This window comes from Synchytrium microbalum (assembly GCF_006535985.1).
Source record: "Synchytrium microbalum strain JEL517 chromosome Unknown SmJEL517_scf0003, whole genome shotgun sequence".
Lineage (NCBI taxonomy): Eukaryota > Fungi > Chytridiomycota > Chytridiomycetes > Synchytriales > Synchytriaceae > Synchytrium > Synchytrium microbalum.
The window spans coordinates 505,467-525,213 of NW_022158352.1; the positions used below are offsets into that span (position 1 = coordinate 505,467).

The following is a 19,747-nucleotide window of genomic DNA, read 5'->3' on the forward strand; positions in this document are numbered from 1 at the left end:
TGGAGGAAGTCAAATTATGACTTTGAGCAATTGAGCAACTTAACGGTTGAAGTAGCGTCAGTTCACGTGCAATGACCGGTTCTGTAGACTGAAGCTGATCTGAACTCTATCACTCCTGTTTGTGCGCAAAGAGCGAGTTTGACGTCGTCATGTGTTTTTTTATCATTGTAAGTCTTTTGAACGAGACCATGCAAGAACGCATTGATTTCTTTTGAACTTGTATATTTCTAGCGATCTATCTACATTTTTGCATACTATCTACATATAATGATAATTTCTCCTTTTTGCAAACACATCACAAACACAATTCAAACCCAACTGCTCCATATTCAAATCCAACTACTCCATCCTGACCACATTTTCCCCTTGATGTGAGGATCAGAGGCTTGATCCATCAAACAGAGAACTTGTTCTCGGACAGTGGTACACTTACGACCAACTCGAGCTCGAATATTCCAGCCTGGATCTCCTTTGAGCGTCGTCTCCCACTGTTTTTGACTCGCAGGCAATTCTTGGCTCATCACCACTATGAACCGGATATATTCGCAAGATTAGAATCAAATACCTGAAAGGGAGCGAAAAAGTTACAACATACCAGCGGGATTGACACCTTCAAGTTTCTGACGTGCAATATCGAGCTTCTTTTTAGGAAACCAGACTGCTGGATCCTTATCTTCACCATACTCTTCACCCTTCTTTTGCTTGACAGACCCTACTCGTGCTCTTTCTTGCCATTCAAGCAATGGCTCCTTCACAAAGATGTCCATGGCATTCAATAATATTTCTTTCGAGTCTCTCATTGCTATTCCAACAAAATAGGGCATTGGAAACCCAATCCAATATCATCTAAAGATGATTCAAACTCACCAGTCATGACTCGAGTCATTGGAGTATGCAACAAGCCTTGCGAACCCAACGGAGACAAGACTTCTTCGAATACAGTGGTATGACGGAATGGAATCAATTCAGGTACTGGCAAGAATTCTGTAGCGGATCCGAAAGCATGGCCAAAGTCAATAGCAACCAATCGACCACTAGGAATTAAAAGAGATCAATGATTCAGTTCCTACATTCCATCTTTGAGTACTAGACTCCGTTGCTTAAGTACTAGAGTCCGTTGCTCTTTGAAACCAACCTCTTGAGATCCACCAAATAGTTTTCCAAGTGTCTGTCGCCAATACCCAATAAGTACATGCAAATGTTTAGAGCTGCAAGACTGTTTGCAAACTCGTTTCGTAACAATATAAATGCTTCGGGAGTCAAGCACAACTCTTGGAGGAAGATACGAAGGTAGGGTTTTCTAATCATTTTCGATATTGCGACGAACGAATTGACTACTTCATCTCGGGATTTTTTAGCATGTCGTTCATAAATATCCTTTACTGTATCCTTTTGCAAGGCCCTTGGCAAGGATTTGGTATATGCTGTGTTTGACTTGTGGTAATCGTTAACATATTCAGCATTTGTATTCAGACACACCGCGAGAGGCATGCTGTTGCTGACCCATTCAATGATACCGAGATTCTGAGTCATTGGGATGACCTACGCCGTGTAATGAAAAGGATACTTAAAACATTGCGCAACGACGGGAACTACCGCAAATGGAAAATACCTTGTAAGTAGTAAGATGCAATCGATCTCGCGCACAATGAGGATCCTTTGACATGATATCATTCATTAGACCAAACATTTGTTGAATTCGTTGGTCAACACGTATATCTTCTCCACCCTAGAAGCAAAGTAGACGATAAACTTTCTGTATTCAGACATTCGTTTAACATCACTCTTTACCTTGACCAGCCACATGTGAACTTTTTCATCGCTTCCAATCATATCCAACCTTTTTGGCTTCCTGAGAGACGACATTACAGAGACTTCAGGTTTGAATGACTGGATGAAGGAATGATTCCAGGGGTATGGTCTTCTGTTTGTATCATATTGACCAGGTATTTCAAGTTTCTAAAGAAAGCGACCGCATCAAGATTCCGATGATAAACTGCAAACAAGAATCACACGTACTACAGAGGAATTATCAGATCCAGGATAATTTGCCATCCACTTGGAATAGTCAGCAAGTCTTTTGGAAAATGCATATTCGCTGCAATTGAAGATGGCGAATATTAGATCTGAAGGAGGTCGAATGGTTCTGCATCGAGCCAAGACTCACGAATTTTTGGGTGACAGAGCCTCGACTTTTTTATTAGTCAACAATTCATTCATCTTTTTCTCAAACTCCTTCTCAGTCATTTTCAGCAATGGTATGTCTCCTTTGGCTAAAGGCAATCGAAATAGTTTTAAAAGCGGCGTATGATCAGTACCCATATCATCTATTTGTACCTCGTCCTGTTGCACCTTTGCCAATGAGCGCTTCAACATCGTTTCTGATGAGTCGAGCAAATGCCTACGGAACATGATTCAACCCAAAATTCTGCGATGGCGACCAGAGACAACTATTTTTACCTGGACTCTGTCTCCACCTCCCTCAAGAAGAACTTCTCGAATCTCTGCGATAGCGAGCTTGGCGGCGGATCCCTTGTTGAAATCTTTAGAGCTCAAGATTGTCTAAGTAGAAAAGTCGACGTTAGTAAATCAGACCCACTGAAATTCAAAAATAAAATATACCTTAACATGATTTTTCCAATCACTCAGTAGCACATAAGGTTCCCCCAATCTTTTGAGTTCCACAACAAATGTTTTCATGGTTTGAGACTGTGCCTTGGCCTTGATCTGGTCGAATTTGACCTTGTTTGGATAATTGTCGGCTTTGTAGGAGAAGAGTTGCTGACCACTTATGGTGAGACTGTGGATGGCAGCAGAAGGATAGTCATTGGCGACCTATATTGAAAAAGGCTGAGAAAGAAATGAATTGACTATTTCAGACCTCATAACAAAACTTACAGCATCAAGCACTGGAAACACAACAGAAGCCAAGAGTTCATGATCCATCAAAGCTGATAGCTGAGGCAACCATCGCAAATATACCCAGCTAGGTGGCTCCGATGCCTAATAAGGTCCAGGAGGCGATAAGAAACAACGGTAACAGGAATTCAGTTGATTGAAGAACTTACAAATCTTGAAAAGGTTTCTCGAACAGTTGGATACTTCTCAGCAAGTCTCAATGCCAGAGGTAGGAAGTGAGAGAGTGAATTGTCACCTTTAGCCATGACTCTCATCACACTTTCGGTCAAAACAGCTGCATATTTCTCCTAATATACTCAAACAGTTAGAAAGATTCGAGAATTCGGTTTCTTCAACTAAAGCATCATTCTACCATCTTGACGGCATCTGGATCCAGATTCTCTTGCTGAAGAATTCGATTACAAAATTCAGCGACACGAAGCAATTCTTTTGCATCAGTAGGCATCTAGGACCAAAACCAATGTATTAATAGCATTTCAAATGACTGGGTTGCAATCGAGCGTTTTTTGTAACCTTTTCGTCCGATCCAACGAGAGCGGTATAAGAACTCTTAATCAGAGCATTTATGACCCCATCTTGGGAGTGAGCACCAGGAAATAATACGCTGAAGCCATAGGAACCAAGTAGATTTTGAATACATTGGCCTCCAGTTTCTGGTGCCAGCGATGCTCCAAGCATATCACTGCAAATCCTGCCGTAAAGGTCGGCGTAAGGAATGCTGTGATCACGGTCTTCCTGCCCCATAACCGTCTAGTAAATCATGCGGTTAGCACGTATTTGCCGGAGTGTTTTGTAAAGCACAAAACTTGCCTTGATCTTTCCCAGAATTCCTAGGGCCGCTTGGAGGCCATCATCTAGTAGTAATGAATGACGTACAAGACCCCAATAGTATTCGGCTGATTCGTAATGTGCCATAGCAGCAAGCTTACGATCACCTCTAACTACTGTTTTGAGATTCGACGTTGCCCAATTGCCTCGATGATTGAGTCTGGCCACATGACCAAAAGTCAATCGACATTCATCCATCTTGTCTTTAATGAGTTCAGGTATGGTGTCGACTTCGTCTGTCAGCATCTGAATGAAGAAAGGGGAGGTTTGAGCCAACTTTGGGAGACGTAGTACACAGCATAGACTGAGCTGTATTACCAAATTGTCCAGTCGAGCAGTCAGATCCTGCAAGCAAACCAGTCTGGAAGTAATCAGGTCATCCCAGATTTCGAGAGCATCCGACGTGGACGGCAGACGATCGTTAAGATGAGTCAAGTATGCTTCCAATTTTCCATTTTTCAACTTTTGAGGCAGGTTTCGAGTCTGATTCTCATATTCGTCGAGATCCACTATATGCGGCAAATGAGAGAGTACTTTGGCTCTCACTTCCCAAGACAACGGATTTACAGTTTGAAACGTTGCGACAAAATTACTATATAGTTCGACGACAGCCTGACGGAATTGATCATGATATCCTGCCTTGAGAAGAGACACTGACCATTCATACGGGCAAACTTGCCGTACTACTCGAATCTTTGCATCGTCGGATTGGACCTCATCAACGAATGTCTTTAAGAGACTGGGATACTTTTCTTGTCGCAGGACACTCTTGACAAACCTGCGCAAGGTGGACTCTGCTGTTTCTGCATTAAACAAAGCTTCCAGGTCGACGTGGCTGTTCGGGTCATCTGGAGTCTCCACATGTACTATACTAACGATCCATGATTCCCAATGACCCAACTTTTGCATAACTTCCAACATTAAATTGCCCATTTTGAGAGCCTGGAACAGAATGCTTTAGCTTGATTGTCCTTCTGCTTCGATCAAGCAGAAAAAATCGCCACCTACTGTCTCTGCCGTTTCAGCACCGTCCCTTGCTTCCTGATAAATTTTCAAGGCAGCATCATAGTCATGTTCAGCTTCTTTGGCTGCTCCAACTACTCAAAGAAATGCAGTTAGGAAGAAAATTACGTTGTTGACAATTAGCAACGTAATACATTTCAGCGCGGGCATATCAGTCAAGAATGACTCGTATACAGCGTTTTGAATGTCCTGATAATCGAGTGACTTGTATAAATCAGCCAGCTGCTTCCACATGCTGGCAGTAACAGCCTCTCGAGGAGTGTCTTCATCAGCGTTACGTTTGTGATTGCCTAAAACAGAAGAAGCATAAGTATCAAGAAGCTCACAATTGAATAAAATTTGAAAACTGTCATAGCACTCACTGGAAGAGTTCTGGATACTATAAAGAACATTCTCACTATGGTTCACATGACTTTTGTCAGTTACAATTGTTTGTTCTCTCCAATCAGAAGTACTGACATGATCATGACACCAGATATCTGATTCGAGCTTGCGTTAGACAATTGAGAGATTCGATCAGTCTTGATACTCTCTGGCTTCAAGCTCTGAGCGACACGGAGCATCGAGTTTGCAAATGGAAAGACTGCTCCAGGCGATTGTTCCATGACTTTGTCGAATATTCCAGGGAAATTGCCAGCTTCTGGATTTTTAGACTTGAAGGAAGAGATTAATGAATAGTCATGTTTCAAACCCACTCACGACACGGAAAATGCCAAAAACGTACCAATTTTTTCAAGACTCCAGTTGCCAGTGCTGGCAGGACGATTTGGCAAGTATCTGTATCACGTTGTACTAGAACCATCAAGGGCTCGATAACCTCTTGTTGGCTGATCTGAATATCAGGCAATTCACCAATGCGATATTCTCTGACCAGAGACACTTCCGTTCGACGGGCTTCTCGTTGCTGTTGAAGTGCTTGATCTATAGCCTTGTTCTTACGTACTTGAATACGAGCGAAAAAGTCGGTACCGGCGTTGGTGCTCGCAAAAGTACGTTTACGAAGTGGTGACATTAGATCACGAGCTCTACTGATTTGACTATAAGAAGTTGAAGAGAGTCGTGCAGATCCACTATTCAAGGTTGGGTTTATCGTTGGATCTACAGAAAAGAAATTTCTAATCTGAAGTGGTGTGTTCTGCTGCAAGCTCATTGATTCAACCAATGACGCATTTGTAGCTCTGATAAGATTTCGTCTTTCGTCGACATCCATCTAGGAAAAGAGAGTAAATTAAAAAAAGCAGCAAGGAAAGCAGCATTACTCACATTATCTCGGTGGTCACCCTCTTGAGAAGCAAACAATGGCTTCATGACAGAGCTAGTCCAACGAGTATCAATACTGCGTCTCTTTCGAACTACAAAGTTTGCATCATCCAAACCGTCAGTGAAGACTTTAGTGGTGAAATCAGGAGTGGTTTTGATTGGCATCAATAGCAAATGCGATGCAAAACTCAAGAAGACGTCTTCGGTGGCTGAGGAGTAATAGCTGAAGATGGCATTCAAACGTGGGACCGTTTCAGTTGGCAACCACGTATTAAATGTTTGAGCAATAAGGGTCTTCACGACTTCGTATGGATCTGCTAGACCTCTCATCAATACTGACGTCAGGAATCGACAGAGTTCTTTTGGCTCTTCGTCGATTTTGTCAGCAAATATGTCCCGCAGCTTCATAATCAAACTATAATACGACAGGCGACAGCGTTCGGATGGGTGCGAAGGGAATATTGACACAATGTCCTCTAAATAAAACTTGATTTGTAACATTGTTGGTGGAGGATCGGTTCTTTTAAACGCGACCATCAATACGGTGAGCGCCCATAATTGACATTCGTTGTCAGCTCGACGAAGGATGGCGAGAAGATCAAAGCCTTTGAGTTCCTCAAATAGGTGCTCAATCTTATCTGCTGTACAACTGATGACCTCGAGGACCTTAGCTCTCACTTCGGGTACGAAAGAATTGTATCGTTTTATACTCATCATCCAGACAGTATCCTTCCTATCACATATTCCTGGGAAGCTTCGCGTGACTCCATACAAAAAGTATACCGCATCTTCTGGGTGCTTGGTATCTTCGCGTTGATCCGCAACCTGGGCTCGTGTCTCATCATATATGGTCTTGAAGTATTTGCCATTTTTCTCCGATAACGCGAGAATCTTGCCTGCACATTCTGCCACGGCAGTCAAGTGAGACGTATAACCTTTCGTTCTGTCTTCATTATTACTGACGCTCATCAGAGCAGTAAAGACTCGAGGGAAGTCATCGTGGTCAAGAAACGCCTTCCCACAATTTACTGCAAATGCACATAGCAGAAAAACACCAGCTATCCTTGTCTTTTTCAACACTGGCTCGGCCTGAGTCTTTGCTGCAGTCGGGAGTTTTGGCTCAGGCTTGTGCATAAATAGATCACTTAAGGCATTCTAATAAAACAGCGGCAAACCCTATAATGAGCAACAGGATGTTGCTGACAACAAGAAAGATACATGTGGAGACATACCAATGGCGGATCAAAGGAACCTCGAAAAAAGTCTGATAGGCGTTCTATAATCCTGACAGTATTCCTGAGATCTGTCGACCTATCACTGGGACTAATCTTCACCAATTGTTCCTAGAGTGACGGTAATAATGAGTTGAATTCCTGATACACGGATCAATCAAACCATTACAATTTTACCATGAAGTTGGTCAATAAGTGGTGAAAGAGCACTTCAACCTTTTGCCATTCTTCTCGAAGCAAGGCGTCTGCTTTGTTGCGTGTGTCGGGGTCTGTATCCATTGGCATCCAAGACATAAGAGTAAGGCAGATGTCCTGCGATAAGTTGATGAGAGTACAGTTTGGCTTATAGGGGGGTTGATGCTGAGGTATTGATGTTATTAAGATTGAATGTTACCTGAATGTAGTAGTTGAAGCCTTCTCCGAACTCATCAGCTCGAGTTACAAGTTCAACCAAAGGCCCCCACCAGTACTTGGAGAATGGTTGGAAGACCCTTGGAAGATTGATGACCAACTTGCCAATAAATAGCTGGATATACAAGTGAGATCCTATTTGTTTATGCCGTGTGAAAAGGTATACGATTCACAAATCAGAAGTAGATTTCACCAACCCTTCAGGCTAGTCAACAGCTTTGCCATCCAATCCGGCATCCTATCGGAAGCTGGCTGGCTCGGACTCTGAGAAAAATCAGCCTTAGCACTAAGAGTCAAAGCTTCCTGATGGAGCTTTTGCATCGCAGCAATTAAGCCTCGCATACACGGGTGTTGATTAAAGATATCAAAATCGATTTCGTCTTCTTCGATTGCTTGATCTTCGCTACTCGTGCCATCGACGAATTGGACACCTTGAGATGCAGCTTGTGATTTGAGTTTTGGGGAAGAAGCGGCCTGAGATGCTGCAGCTTGAGAAGCAGCCTGGGAAGCAGCAGCCTGCGAAGAGGCCAGCTGACTCCGAGACACTTGACTAGCCCTGATGCTCTTCAAAGTAGAGGTGGGCACCCCAGGCTGAGATACATTCAGACTAGATCCTAGAAGACTGATGAAAACGGAACAATTCAGGATCTCATACCGCTTGACTACCTCTCCATTTTAAAATTCGAAGCAAACTCACAATTGGGTGCTGAGATATCGAGATCGATTCCAACTACCTTGTGTTGGAGAAGAAGAAATGGGTGTCTCATAAAGTTCAGCAATCCTACAAAACAATTACGGTAAGAAACACAGTTTGAACAGAAAAGCCCTTTGCGATTGTCAGTGTGTATACCTTTTTCGGACAAATGGAGCTTTCAATTCAGCTTTCAAGTTGAGTTTGTCCTAAAGAGACAGGGTGGTGTTCGTCAGCCACCGCGAAAATGCTCAACAAATTATAGATTTCAATCCCTTACCTTAGAAGGAGGCTCCTTCGCATCAATAATGTCTTCCCATTTGAAATTATTTTTTTCAAACAAGAAAGAGAGATAGACTTCTGCTCTCTTCTGAGTAAGTACTATGAAAGCACATACCCAGGCATACGCAGCTTGTCTATACTCCAGCCGCTGTGGTTCCAGTTTGTCATTGCCAATATTATGCGTTCCTTTTGCACCTCTGGCTTCTAGTGCTTTAGGTATAAGTTTCTTTCCGAATAGTTTCTTTCGAGTATCCATCGGCTCGGTACCATCAGAAGCTGCCATGACGACCGATCCACCATCGTTCAGATCTATGTTGTTCAATCGTTCTGCACTGATTTGCAGCAAGTTGAAGCAGCAAATGGCACGAGTGAGTCGGGTGCTTTCGACGATGGGCCTTCGCTCCTCCTCCTCTCCAAAGAAGCGAATGATCAGCTTGATATGTTTGGTGTAGATGGAGCGTACTATATCTACTGATGCAGTTTGCAGTATGGGAATGAGATATTGTCTTACAGCATTCTTAATTATGTAGTTCATGAGAGCATTCATTTCGTCCTCTTTATTGAATGCAACTTCGAGTGCGGCAAAAACCGTATCAGCAAGAGCAAGAATAATCTCGTCACTTGCTGCTGTTTTGGCGATAGTGGTTACGACAGCAATCAAGCGTCTACTATAATCGTGGCTTTCAACATATTCATAGCCTTGGGACGTGTAGGATCCCAACAAGAACCACAACGTCTTCATGATTGAAGGACGAGGGGTACCTGCGAAAGCATCCAAGAAGTTGTGAGCGACCTTCTGGACTCTGCTACGTAGGCCTTCATCATTTGTAAACGTCATTGGAGTCCAGAACTTTTGGAGAGACGCATCCATCTGGTGAAAAAGCATCGATTTCAGAAATCTGTCAGCGCAACGAATGGCTGACCGCAGCGTACCTCAGGATTGTGTTCCTTCAAAAAGAGCAAAGGACCAACAAGATTTGAAGCAAATACTAGCCTGTCGTTAAAAACATATTCTAGCATCTTTACGCCCTTTGTGTTCAGAAAGTCGAGTATGGTCGACATCTTGTGTTGCTGTCGATCGTCTCGACCGTTGATAGCAACATGAAGGGCAATCAAATCTTCAAGGATCTTCCGAAGCCGGGAAGAATTATCAGCTTGAGGACCTTCCAACATCACTTTAAACAAGTTCGAATGGATGCAGAGCTAAAGAATAAGAGTAAAAAAGAACTCAAAATTCACTCATGACAAAAAAGAAAGCAAGCAAAATCGGCATACCTGCAACAAGTGTGGAGCCAACACTTCCTTCTTCTCCAAGGCAAACTCGAGGAGCTCAGAAATCAGGATTGGCAGTTGTTCATTGTCCATATATGTAGCCAGAATATCATGGTACTTGGCGCCCCAGTTCTGCACCATGTGCTGATAAATCTAATTCAAAGACACAAGTATTAGACCAGCATTACTGTCTTAAATCAAAAGCCTTCCAAATGTGACTTACGAATGAGCGAAATTTGAATTTGAATGACACAGAATCAAAGTCTCTCTGTCTCTTGAATCCCTAAACATGCAAATGTGAGCAAAACAAATCTCAGTCGTTAAAACCTATTGCGTCCAATAAGACCCACCAAGAACTGAGAACAGTACAATTTAAGAGTAACTTGATCATTCAAAACGATGTCAAGCCATCCCTCCAACCCCTTGAAAAACATGTAATCTCCAACATGTTGTTCATCATTCCATTCGACTGCAATGGCATCCAGCACGTCCCGACACCATTCTGTAAATGTAGTTGGCTCAACAACTGCTTCAAGACTTTGGGAACCAAGCAGAATTGCACATGCAAATGCAAAGTCCAAGCTTTCAATCATTGAACCCTGACGAGATTGGTATTGGGATTGGAATTTCTCAATGAGCGGATTATATACAGGTTCGACCCGTCGTAGTACAGTGAGGAGATCGTGGAGGAGACGAGGCAGACCGTCTCGCACCTGAGTGCTTTCAGGGTTCAATCCAATACGAGAGGGATCAAAGATTGCGTATGTGACCAGATTTTGGAAATCTTGGTTATCAATTACATTTCCGATACCCGGCACGATATCTCGATCATTTGATTTCATCAGTTCTGCAATGAAAGTAAACACTTTCATGACACCTGTCGCCCGTAACGTTCGAGCTCGTTCACGATCAATAGAGCGAAGCAATATTTCATCCGTATCGTCTGCAGTCACTTTAGCAGCATACTTTAAGAAATCTACTATGGCGACGAGGAGTACAGAGCCGGGTATTTTTAATATATCGGTTGGTCTCCGTAGATTATTGACCATCAAGAACGAATAACCAGATAGTGCTGATATCAATTGCCGCATTGAAGCAGCAACTGAGTCACGATGTCGAGTATCTTGCTCTGAAGGCATTCGAATAGATACCGGCTCGAATATATTGGTCAAGTAGCTACGCTGTTGATTCACCTGTGCAGTTAGCCAATCAGATGCACCTGAAAGAAGAGTGTCAAAAACTACAAAACAAACCAAAAACCGTAATTTTAGAGCACATAATACCACCTCTTGACAAAGCCGGCACAAGTTTTCTCCACAACATTACACAATGTTGTGCGTAAATCATCTCTGGATTCCCAGCTTGTCTGAAAAGCCATTCCACGACAGTAGCCAGATTGGTTGAACCATCAAGTGTAGGAAGAGAGCGTCTGACTTCAGGCTCATCCCTTGTTTCAGACAGTACGTGCAAATACTTGAGAATGATATTTTTCATGTGACCAATGGCTTCGATTACCGGACGTGAGGAAGCTAAAAGCAATCAAGATGTGAGCGACAAGCAATAAAGAAGTGCACTAAAAGCCAGAAAATGATGTACCTTCACCATTGGGGTCAGAATCACACATCCTAAGACTCTGTAAGAGGTAATACAAGAGCTCAAATCCGTAAGTGTCAACCAACTTGTGATCGCCAGAATTATTCTGCTCAGAGGCAAAAAGACGATGAATTCGGTTGAAGAGCATAGCTGATCCAAGACGTTTAGCAAGATTCGAGTCCTTTGAAAAGTCGTGCATACGAGCGATCAATGTTTGGGCATTGACAATGTCATCACCAGCTCTTGTAGTATGCTTTATGCTCCATTCAAAAAATGTTTCAAGAGCTGATGCAGCGAAATCTCGACGCTAAAAGACCATGTAAGTTTCCGTCTAAACCTGCAAAGCCCATTCCTACTACAAACTAACCTGGCCATCAGATGACGCCAGCGCATCGAAACAAGCACTCAGTATAGATTCGGTCTCTGGTCGATCTGAGGTCTGTCAAATCAAAAAAAGACAGCTTCTGAGTTATGAATGCAACAAACTGACCCCTGGTTTGTTTTACCTTGTACTTGGTGAGCCATCGAATAATTTGTAGCGTGAATGGTCGAATCAATTCCCGGACAGTAGTATCGACATCAACAGAGAGTATAAGCATGACTGGGAAGACCTTCGACCATAATACCTAAAACGATGCACATTAGCAAGAAAAAAAGAAATTACGACTTCACAACTTTAACTTACAGTAAACTGTCCTCTGTCCGCCTTAGCATCAGTCTTGCCAACCATCAATGTAACAAGTGAATGAATCAATTCACAAGCTGCCATCTTGGTTTTTCGATCCGAAGAGACTTCGGCAAGTTCAAGAATTCGAGGCAGAATATCATCTATAATAGGGGAATTTTAGTAAATGTAAATTGTAAAAAAACATCATGGTTCTTCAAGCTACCAAAGACAATGGGAAGCTTGACATCAGGATATGGCAGGTCAAAGTTGAGTTTCTGGTCTCGTTCCCATCGTAATGCCTTCTTGTACGTGTCGATACGATCGCCCATCATCAATATGGCATCACGGCCTGTTTTACCAAGCAAGCGTACAGCTCGTATTCGTAGAGTTTTGAATACAGCGGCACTATTAGCGTCCTATAAGAAGAAAAAAACTGAGTTGCATTGAATTGACAAGGTTTGTAAGTCAATAAGGAAAATTTACAGCCTTCTCAATGAACTTGGCAGCGATACGTTGCTTCTTCTTCTTGTCGAGATGCTTGGTTTTGCCCTTTCGATCAACAATGTCGGCATCCAATTGTATGTCAATAGCATCAGAAGTCAAATAATCATTGAGGGAAGGTAATAAGTCTTTATATATAGGTTGCATGACACTATTGGGCATGGTGTCAACCCAAGATTCAAGGACGTCCATAGCTAGTTCGGCGAATGGATGGTACGTTAATCCAAAACGTAAAGAAACACGTAATGGCCGGGCAAAGTCGATGACACTAGTCAATTCTCGAGGAGCTTCTAATACGACGCGTAGACATGATGCCAACAATTCATCTTTGAATGTTTGCATTTCTACGAGCAAGTCTTGAATATGACGTGTAAAGAGAATATAGCATTTACGTTGCGAGATAGATACTTCATTTCGTAATTCTTCTTCGGTTCCATTATGAGGCTCACCATCCAATCCATCCTTGAGAATATTATTGAAGAAGTTTGACTTTTTGGCCATTCGAAGACATAACCCGAATAGCCGATGGAAGCCAGATACAAGAGAGTGTTGCTTTCTTGACATCGCAATCCAACTCTCAGCAGCTACATACATCCATTTTTCAAATAGAGTAGAGCCAACGTTTTGCAATAGTAAATCTGTGAAATCGACAAGATTTACGAGAATGCAATAGTCTTTTTGATTTACTGCCTGCAAGTGACTGAGATCTGAGGCATCGATCTGATGCTCGACGGTATCAGATTCAGGTACTTCTGCAGAACCTTCACCTCCTTCTTCATCAGACTTAAGCAATGATAGATCGAGTTGCTCTGGAATACGTAGAATGACATTCATGACTTCGTCGAATAATAATTCGTAAAAGGTGCCATTGATCTCTTTGCTACGAATGCCATAGTCTTCGTCGCCTTCGTGAGGTTTCCTATCTACTTGGAATGGTACATTGCCTCCTTTGAAGAGGGCACTCCATAGTCGCAAGTATAACGAACGACCAGATTCTGGAGCATTCAAAGTAATAGAATCGCTAGAGGTTGGGTCACTACATGTCAAGACTACAAGGTCGTATGCTAAGGCGAGATGATATGTATTAGCATCACAAGAACTTTTGACCAATAGACAGAGCATTTACCTTTGGACGCCCAAAAGGATCTCAACTCATCTTTTTCATATAAGGCCCATAAGAAACCAAGAAGAGAGATAGACATGGATTGTTTGTATATTTCGTGGGCCCTTGGGTAGTTATGCAAAACGAGAGAGACGACAGCGTTCATAAGCTCGATATTTTGTTCCTTGTCTGGAATGGCACCTTGTAGTGTTCTATAGCCTGTTGCGAAGCCTGTGAGCAGTCCAGGGATGAGAATGTTGGCAGCTGGCTCGTCTGTTGTTGTCAATGTTCGTTTCGCAACTTTTGCAATATCTTGGAATATGCCTGATGTGATGGATTCGATAGTTCGGAATTTAAAGGCTATCAAGACTGGAAGTAGAGTTCCGAGTGCTTGAACGCATTTTGAGAAGAGTTTCTCTTCAACATGAGAGTGCTTGACATCGAAATCTTCAACTGAGTCAAGAACCCCTTTCACTTGTTCTAATAATGCCTGAGAGAACAGAATTTGAGCTTTAAGGAAAGTAAAAAAATCCCAAACGATAGGTGTTCCAAACCTACCCCAGCTTTCTTCTTGCGATCTAAAACTTCATGTCGTTCATTGACCAGCTCTTTGCAAGCCTACATACAAAGTACCTATGTGTCAAAATTTCCTTGAATCCAACAAAAACGACGATCAGAAACTTGCATATGCAATAAATCCATCAAGAGCATTGAATCCAGCTTTCGAGGTATCAGTACTGATGTCGCGAATACCACGATCTCTTATAATTACAAAAAAGGAATTAAATTTTGCCCATACAGCATCTGAGAATATGGACGCATGATTTGAAAGCAAGTCCAAGGCAGATCGTAGATTAGCCTGTCGTTCATGGCTTTTCCTTGGCTTGTTCAGTTCTGCATCCACGAGAGTCCATATTTCGTTCTTGACTACAAACATTTGTCGAAGACAATGGTTAAAAAGGAACCAACTAGCGAACCACTAGGCTTGCTTGCACACTGACATTTGTTTGTAACCAGGTCTGGAAATGAAAACAAGATATGTGACAAGGATCCAAATATACCAGCCAATAGTATAGAAGAATCTTTGGCATCGTTTTGGTCAAGGTGCCACTTTAGGAGTTGAAGAAGCTCACTAACAACTCTTGCGTCCACCTCCTTTGGAAAGTAATGAATGACCACACCCAAAAGTTCGGCGATAGATGAAACAACTAGATTTTGGACAACAATCATTAGGTTGCGCTCTCGTAGTTTTGACGAGTTCGAGGTCTTGCAAACCTGTCTTGGGTTCTGAGGCCTTGAATGGTTTGAAGTGCTGAAAAAGCCTACGAGTTGAAGGATACTAGTAAGAATTTCCTTTCGCTTCACCTATCTACAGTAGTATTAAAAGACATCTGTGCATACTTGTCGAAGAGCTCTCGCACTTTGGCATCACGATTCAAATCGTTTGACAACGCGATGAGCGGCATGAGAGCTTCAGCAGCCTTCACTTTTGAAGTTGACTTGGTGCCTTTTATAATAACCCGCAAAAGGTAGGTCTGGAGGAGAAACATGATATCAGTAAACGAGAATCAAGTCTGGATGGCAAGTGACTGTTGGTGTTTGACGAGTTACGGAAGTCTACCTGAAGATGGTCGGCTGACAACGCTACTTCCAATTCCAGCTTTTCAATATACATTTTGATGAATTCCAGAGCTTGATTGCAATCCACTTCCATGTTATTGGCCAGAGCATGGCACGCAGTTTGTAGTAATCCATTGACTGGATCGAGTACGATCGGTCGAGTAAGAGCTAAGCGGCAGATATGTTGTTATAGTTGAATAAGAACGTATTGGAAGAGTGATCAAAGCAAAACTCACATAGCTCAGAAGTAGAAATTGTCGAGTTGATAACATTTCTGATGTCTTCAATGTAAGCGATGCAAGTGCCAGATTTTTGAGAGTTTCCTTCTTTTGCAGAATTGAATGCATCTCTGACTGCAGTTTTGAGGTCCTCCATGGCTCAAACCTGTTGGAAAAGGAGATATTGTCAAGATCCGGAGCTTTGAGCTTTACTTTGTTGAAAGCTTTGCTTCGTACCTCACGAAATGACGTGATTTCACTAGTTCTGCAATAAATTATTATATCTGAATAGCTTTCCAATGTCTTTCTTGCATTTGATTCCTCTGGGTTCCTCTAGGTAACGTTGACTTTGCAATCTTCTAGCAGGACGGTGATGAGGGAAAGTAAGCCGGCTCTTCCTACAGCAGCTGAGGCTCCTGCTGGACGGGCTAGATTCCCACGGATATCTGTAGCTTGCGACGGTAGGGCTTGAAATCTCAATTCATTCAACTTTCAAAAGGCGACTCGCAATTCTACGCTTTTGAACCGCTCGGCACTATAACTGATGAACTTCTCTTGATCTATATAGTATGCAATAAGAGAAAGTCAAAGTGCGATGGCGCTAATCCTTGCGGGTAATGGGTCAAATCCATCGGCATTCGAGACCACATCAAAAATGTGCTGACTGGCCTTTTTGTTGATACTCTTCTTATTTAGAAACTGTGAGCGGCTAGGTCTGCCGTGTCAATATAGGTATGCTCGCTGATCGAACTACACGCATCTACTCATCGCACCCTTGGGAAGCCAGTCAATGTGTCAAATTTACTTATCACCCACTTCTGACTAGTCGTGTACCTCGTACCGCTAATGGAAAAAAGGCTCGAAGTGCTCGAGCAAAAGCTGCTGCTTCTGCTACGATTGCAAAGAAGGCTGGAACTGTCAAGTTGGAGGATGGCGGAGATCACGACGAATCAAATAGTCAAACGGACTCAGATCATAATAACAACAGCAACCAAGCAACAACACCGACTCCTACTACGCCCTCTGGAAGTAACTCTGCAGATACAAGTAATCGGCCCTTGCATTCGTCGCCCATACAACCACATCGTATCGAACCTGAACAAGGAACTGATATTTTAACTTCCGGACAAGTTGGCGACAAACCACAATCACCAATGTTGCCCTTCCATATACCAGCTCATCTTCTGCCTCAAGCCATGCAGATGCTACAACAGACCTCTCTGATATTCTCACAGGCATTGCCAAACTTTGCATCAATGCCTGTCTCGTTACCATACCCAGACAGCATGCTATATCCACCGAATAGACCGCCACTACTAGATTCACCACCACCCGTACGAGCGCCACTTATATTTAATGTCAAACCACCAGAAGAAGTAGTAAATTCCTCATTACGTGGCATTGGAATAGATACCGTCGCCCGACGGGTACACGGATTCTTGGACAATTACTCTCGTATACACGTATTCCATTGGGGCTGGGGTAATGATGTATCAGATGTGAGCCCAAATGAAGATACTCTAGCTGCAGAACAGCGTAAAAATCCAACAATGACATCAACTCCTGTTGATACTGGTCTACTAACCGATATAATGGATGATGATATCATTGATCCAACACTCACATTCACGGATTTTGGAGAACGTATTATACCAATCGATGCTTTAGACTCTCTCATAGATACCTTCTTTGAACATATACATCCACAGCTGCCCTGTGCTTTTGTGCACGAACCTACTTTTAGAGCCAATGTGCTTAAGCAAAGACCATTATTATTGAACGCAATGTATGCTGTAGCTGCTAGATTCTCAAAGCATCCTGCTTTACGGATGGCTACTGGGTCAGAAAATCAAGCTGGTGAAGTTTTTTATCAAAGAGCAAAGACTATGGTTGCTATGAATGTAGATGCCCCTAATTTGGATTCGGTTTGTTCATTGATACTGCTGGCCGTATATGCTATAGGTGAGCTAGTTGGGAGTTTGACCATGTTGAGGGTCTATGGTGATATTTGACGCTGTACCAAATCGACTCTATGGAATCTTTCCACGCAATTTAGTGACAAACTTCTCTCTTGTATTATTTAGGGACTGGCCCTGATCCGTCTGGATCGGTCTCTGGTGCTTGGATGTATTCTGGAATGGCTATGCGGATGGCCATGTTTCTCGACTTGAATATCGATCCAGACTCGGATGAAGCTAAGGAACGTAATGCTCAACTTCCATGGCTGCTCAAGGAAAGGCGAAGGCGTGTATGGTGGGCTTGGTAAGCTTAATGATGTAGACAGCTTTCACATCTCGAGGGGTGGATTATTTGTGTCGACGCTTGTTGTCGCATGGATGCACGTCCATACCCACACTTTGTTTTCACTAGTTACATATTCGACCGTTATGCAGCATGGGGTGCTGATCGACCCACTCTTGTCGACGAACGGTTATGTGCCGGAGTACACTTGCCAGCTCCCGAAGGTCTTTGGCTTGCCGCATCTCCATCTGATCTTTTACCACCTTCCATTAATGGCACTCATCCTCAGCCAACCAGCAAACAGCAACAGCAGAAATCCGATACGACGCGTCCTATTAACAAAATTAGAACGGTATCTACCTTCCATGCTTTAACACCAGACATGGACTCGTTATTTGCTCGCCATGTATTATTGATGCGTATAGTACCCAAAGTACTGAAATTTGTACAGACATTCAAGAATCCTCAGCCACGTCATATGGGTAGTATGGCTGATGTTGAAGAAGAGGATTTGGAATTGCTGACTCTAGATGCTAGTTTGCGGACATGGTATGAAGCATTGCCTAGATGGATGAGAGATCCTGGAGTGTCATTTGGTCAGAATTTGGATAGGTAAGGGCGCATGAGTTGGTATGAATGGTTCTTGAGTATGAGAACATGGAAATCCAGCATAACGCGCTATTTTGGCGGTTTGATTCTCTGGTCTCTCGTTCTCGTTACTGGAGCTATGATTGAATCCACTCAATTCTAGACAAGGAAATTCCTCTTTTGCTCACCACCTTCCTTCTTTCTGCTCATTCTTTGTAGCTCAAATCCTCCAGCATGGCATCTAGCATTTCTCCTCATGCTTCACTCTGCCTCAATTATATTATTATATCAACCTCGTATGATGTTAGACCTGCAATCTCCGCCGCGAGGTGGACCAGCAGCCTCACCAGCCTTCCAAACATGTGAAACAGCAGCCATACGAGCATTCGCCATGATAACAGCCGTATCAGCATCCAATCCCGACTGGAAGTATCTATCAGCATGGACGCCCTTCCTCTTGTATCATATCGGCCTTATAAATGTCATTGCTGCTCGAGTACATCCAGATGAGTCACGGTCTACCATGGCACGATATAGGTTGCGATTGCATGTAAAGGCTCTTAAGAGGGTTGGAAGGTATTGGGCTTTTGGAAGGCGGATGGGGTTGTCGTTAGAACGTATGCTGGTTAGTGTCGAGCCTACTAGTGCTGAGGCTGATGCTGGCACAAATAATACAGGTGGTGCTGCTGCTGCTACTAGTACTGCGAGTGCTGCGGCTACTAGTGATGAACCTACAGCTGGTATAGTACCGACTCATGACACTCATGACACAGCAGTCAAGGATGTAGAAATGCAGGCTCCACCTGCGACGCAGTCAAATGAATATAGAGAGGTTTGAAGAACCTCATGGACAACAAGAAACGATCTGTAACATTCGTAAAATCAATATATTATTATTCCATGTGAGTGAGTCAGGTTCGTGGTTTTGAGACAGAGCTCAGTTTACACACGCTGAGCGTGATATCATATACATAAATACTTCAAAGGCATGAGGCTGCCTAATATATTCTCTTGACATCTCCAAACATTTCCTTACAAGTTTGACATTTGCCACCAGTTCCTATTTTCAAAGCGATAAATCCGTTAATGTGCCAAAGACACGCAGTAACGTATAGAAGAGTGAGAAAAAGTAACCACCATACCTTGCTTCATTGCGCAGGCCTTGCATAGTGTTGGGTGCAAACAGATAGAGCCTCCATACATCACATCACTTTTCTTGCCGCAGACTAGACAATCATGCTTTTGAGTGTCTTCTTCCATTGGAGTTTCTTTTGTAGAAGTGGTGCTAGCTGACATTAT

At 42.9% G+C, this 19,747-nt stretch overlaps 3 protein-coding genes across 3 annotated transcripts; 1 reads left to right on the plus strand and 2 right to left on the minus strand.

Annotated features, from left to right (window-relative positions):
- Positions 1-329: 329 nt before the first annotated feature.
- SmJEL517_g00919 (uncharacterized protein) lies at positions 330-15,776 on the minus strand (the record flags this gene model as incomplete). The annotated part of the gene is made up of 49 exons (XM_031166847.1): positions 330-526; positions 596-802; positions 868-1,034; positions 1,136-1,542; positions 1,613-1,729; positions 1,792-1,959; positions 2,020-2,098; positions 2,168-2,273; positions 2,338-2,401; positions 2,461-2,562; positions 2,623-2,835; positions 2,899-3,003; positions 3,069-3,206; positions 3,272-3,364; positions 3,433-3,669; positions 3,796-3,993; positions 4,066-4,689; positions 4,756-4,844; positions 4,905-5,060; positions 5,133-5,167; positions 5,230-5,423; positions 5,495-5,980; positions 6,034-7,185; positions 7,263-7,373; positions 7,440-7,574; positions 7,657-7,808; positions 7,871-8,295; positions 8,371-8,454; positions 8,524-8,573; positions 8,645-9,517; positions 9,580-9,849; positions 9,922-10,071; positions 10,142-10,201; positions 10,269-11,137; positions 11,202-11,447; positions 11,515-11,818; positions 11,879-11,950; positions 12,018-12,137; positions 12,197-12,339; positions 12,402-12,594; positions 12,662-13,743; positions 13,806-14,271; positions 14,340-14,399; positions 14,581-14,708; positions 14,783-14,989; positions 15,057-15,103; positions 15,183-15,316; positions 15,403-15,569; positions 15,638-15,776. 49 exons carry the CDS (start codon positions 15,774-15,776, stop codon positions 330-332), a joined length of 12,021 nt encoding a protein of 4,006 aa, XP_031027007.1.
- Positions 15,777-16,353: 577 nt separating this feature from the next.
- Positions 16,354-19,286, plus strand: SmJEL517_g00920 (uncharacterized protein; the record flags this gene model as incomplete). Its single annotated transcript, XM_031166848.1, has 4 exons — positions 16,354-17,581; positions 17,704-17,881; positions 17,990-18,472; positions 18,668-19,286. The coding sequence occupies 4 exons, from the start codon at positions 16,354-16,356 to the stop codon at positions 19,284-19,286; spliced, it is 2,508 nt and encodes an 835-aa protein (XP_031027162.1).
- A 160-nt stretch (positions 19,287-19,446) lies between these two features.
- Positions 19,447-19,651, minus strand: SmJEL517_g00921 (uncharacterized protein; the record flags this gene model as incomplete). The annotated part of the gene is made up of 2 exons (XM_031166849.1): positions 19,447-19,508; positions 19,591-19,651. 2 exons carry the CDS (start codon positions 19,649-19,651, stop codon positions 19,447-19,449), a joined length of 123 nt encoding a protein of 40 aa, XP_031027163.1.
- Between the last annotated feature and the right edge of the window lie 96 nt (positions 19,652-19,747).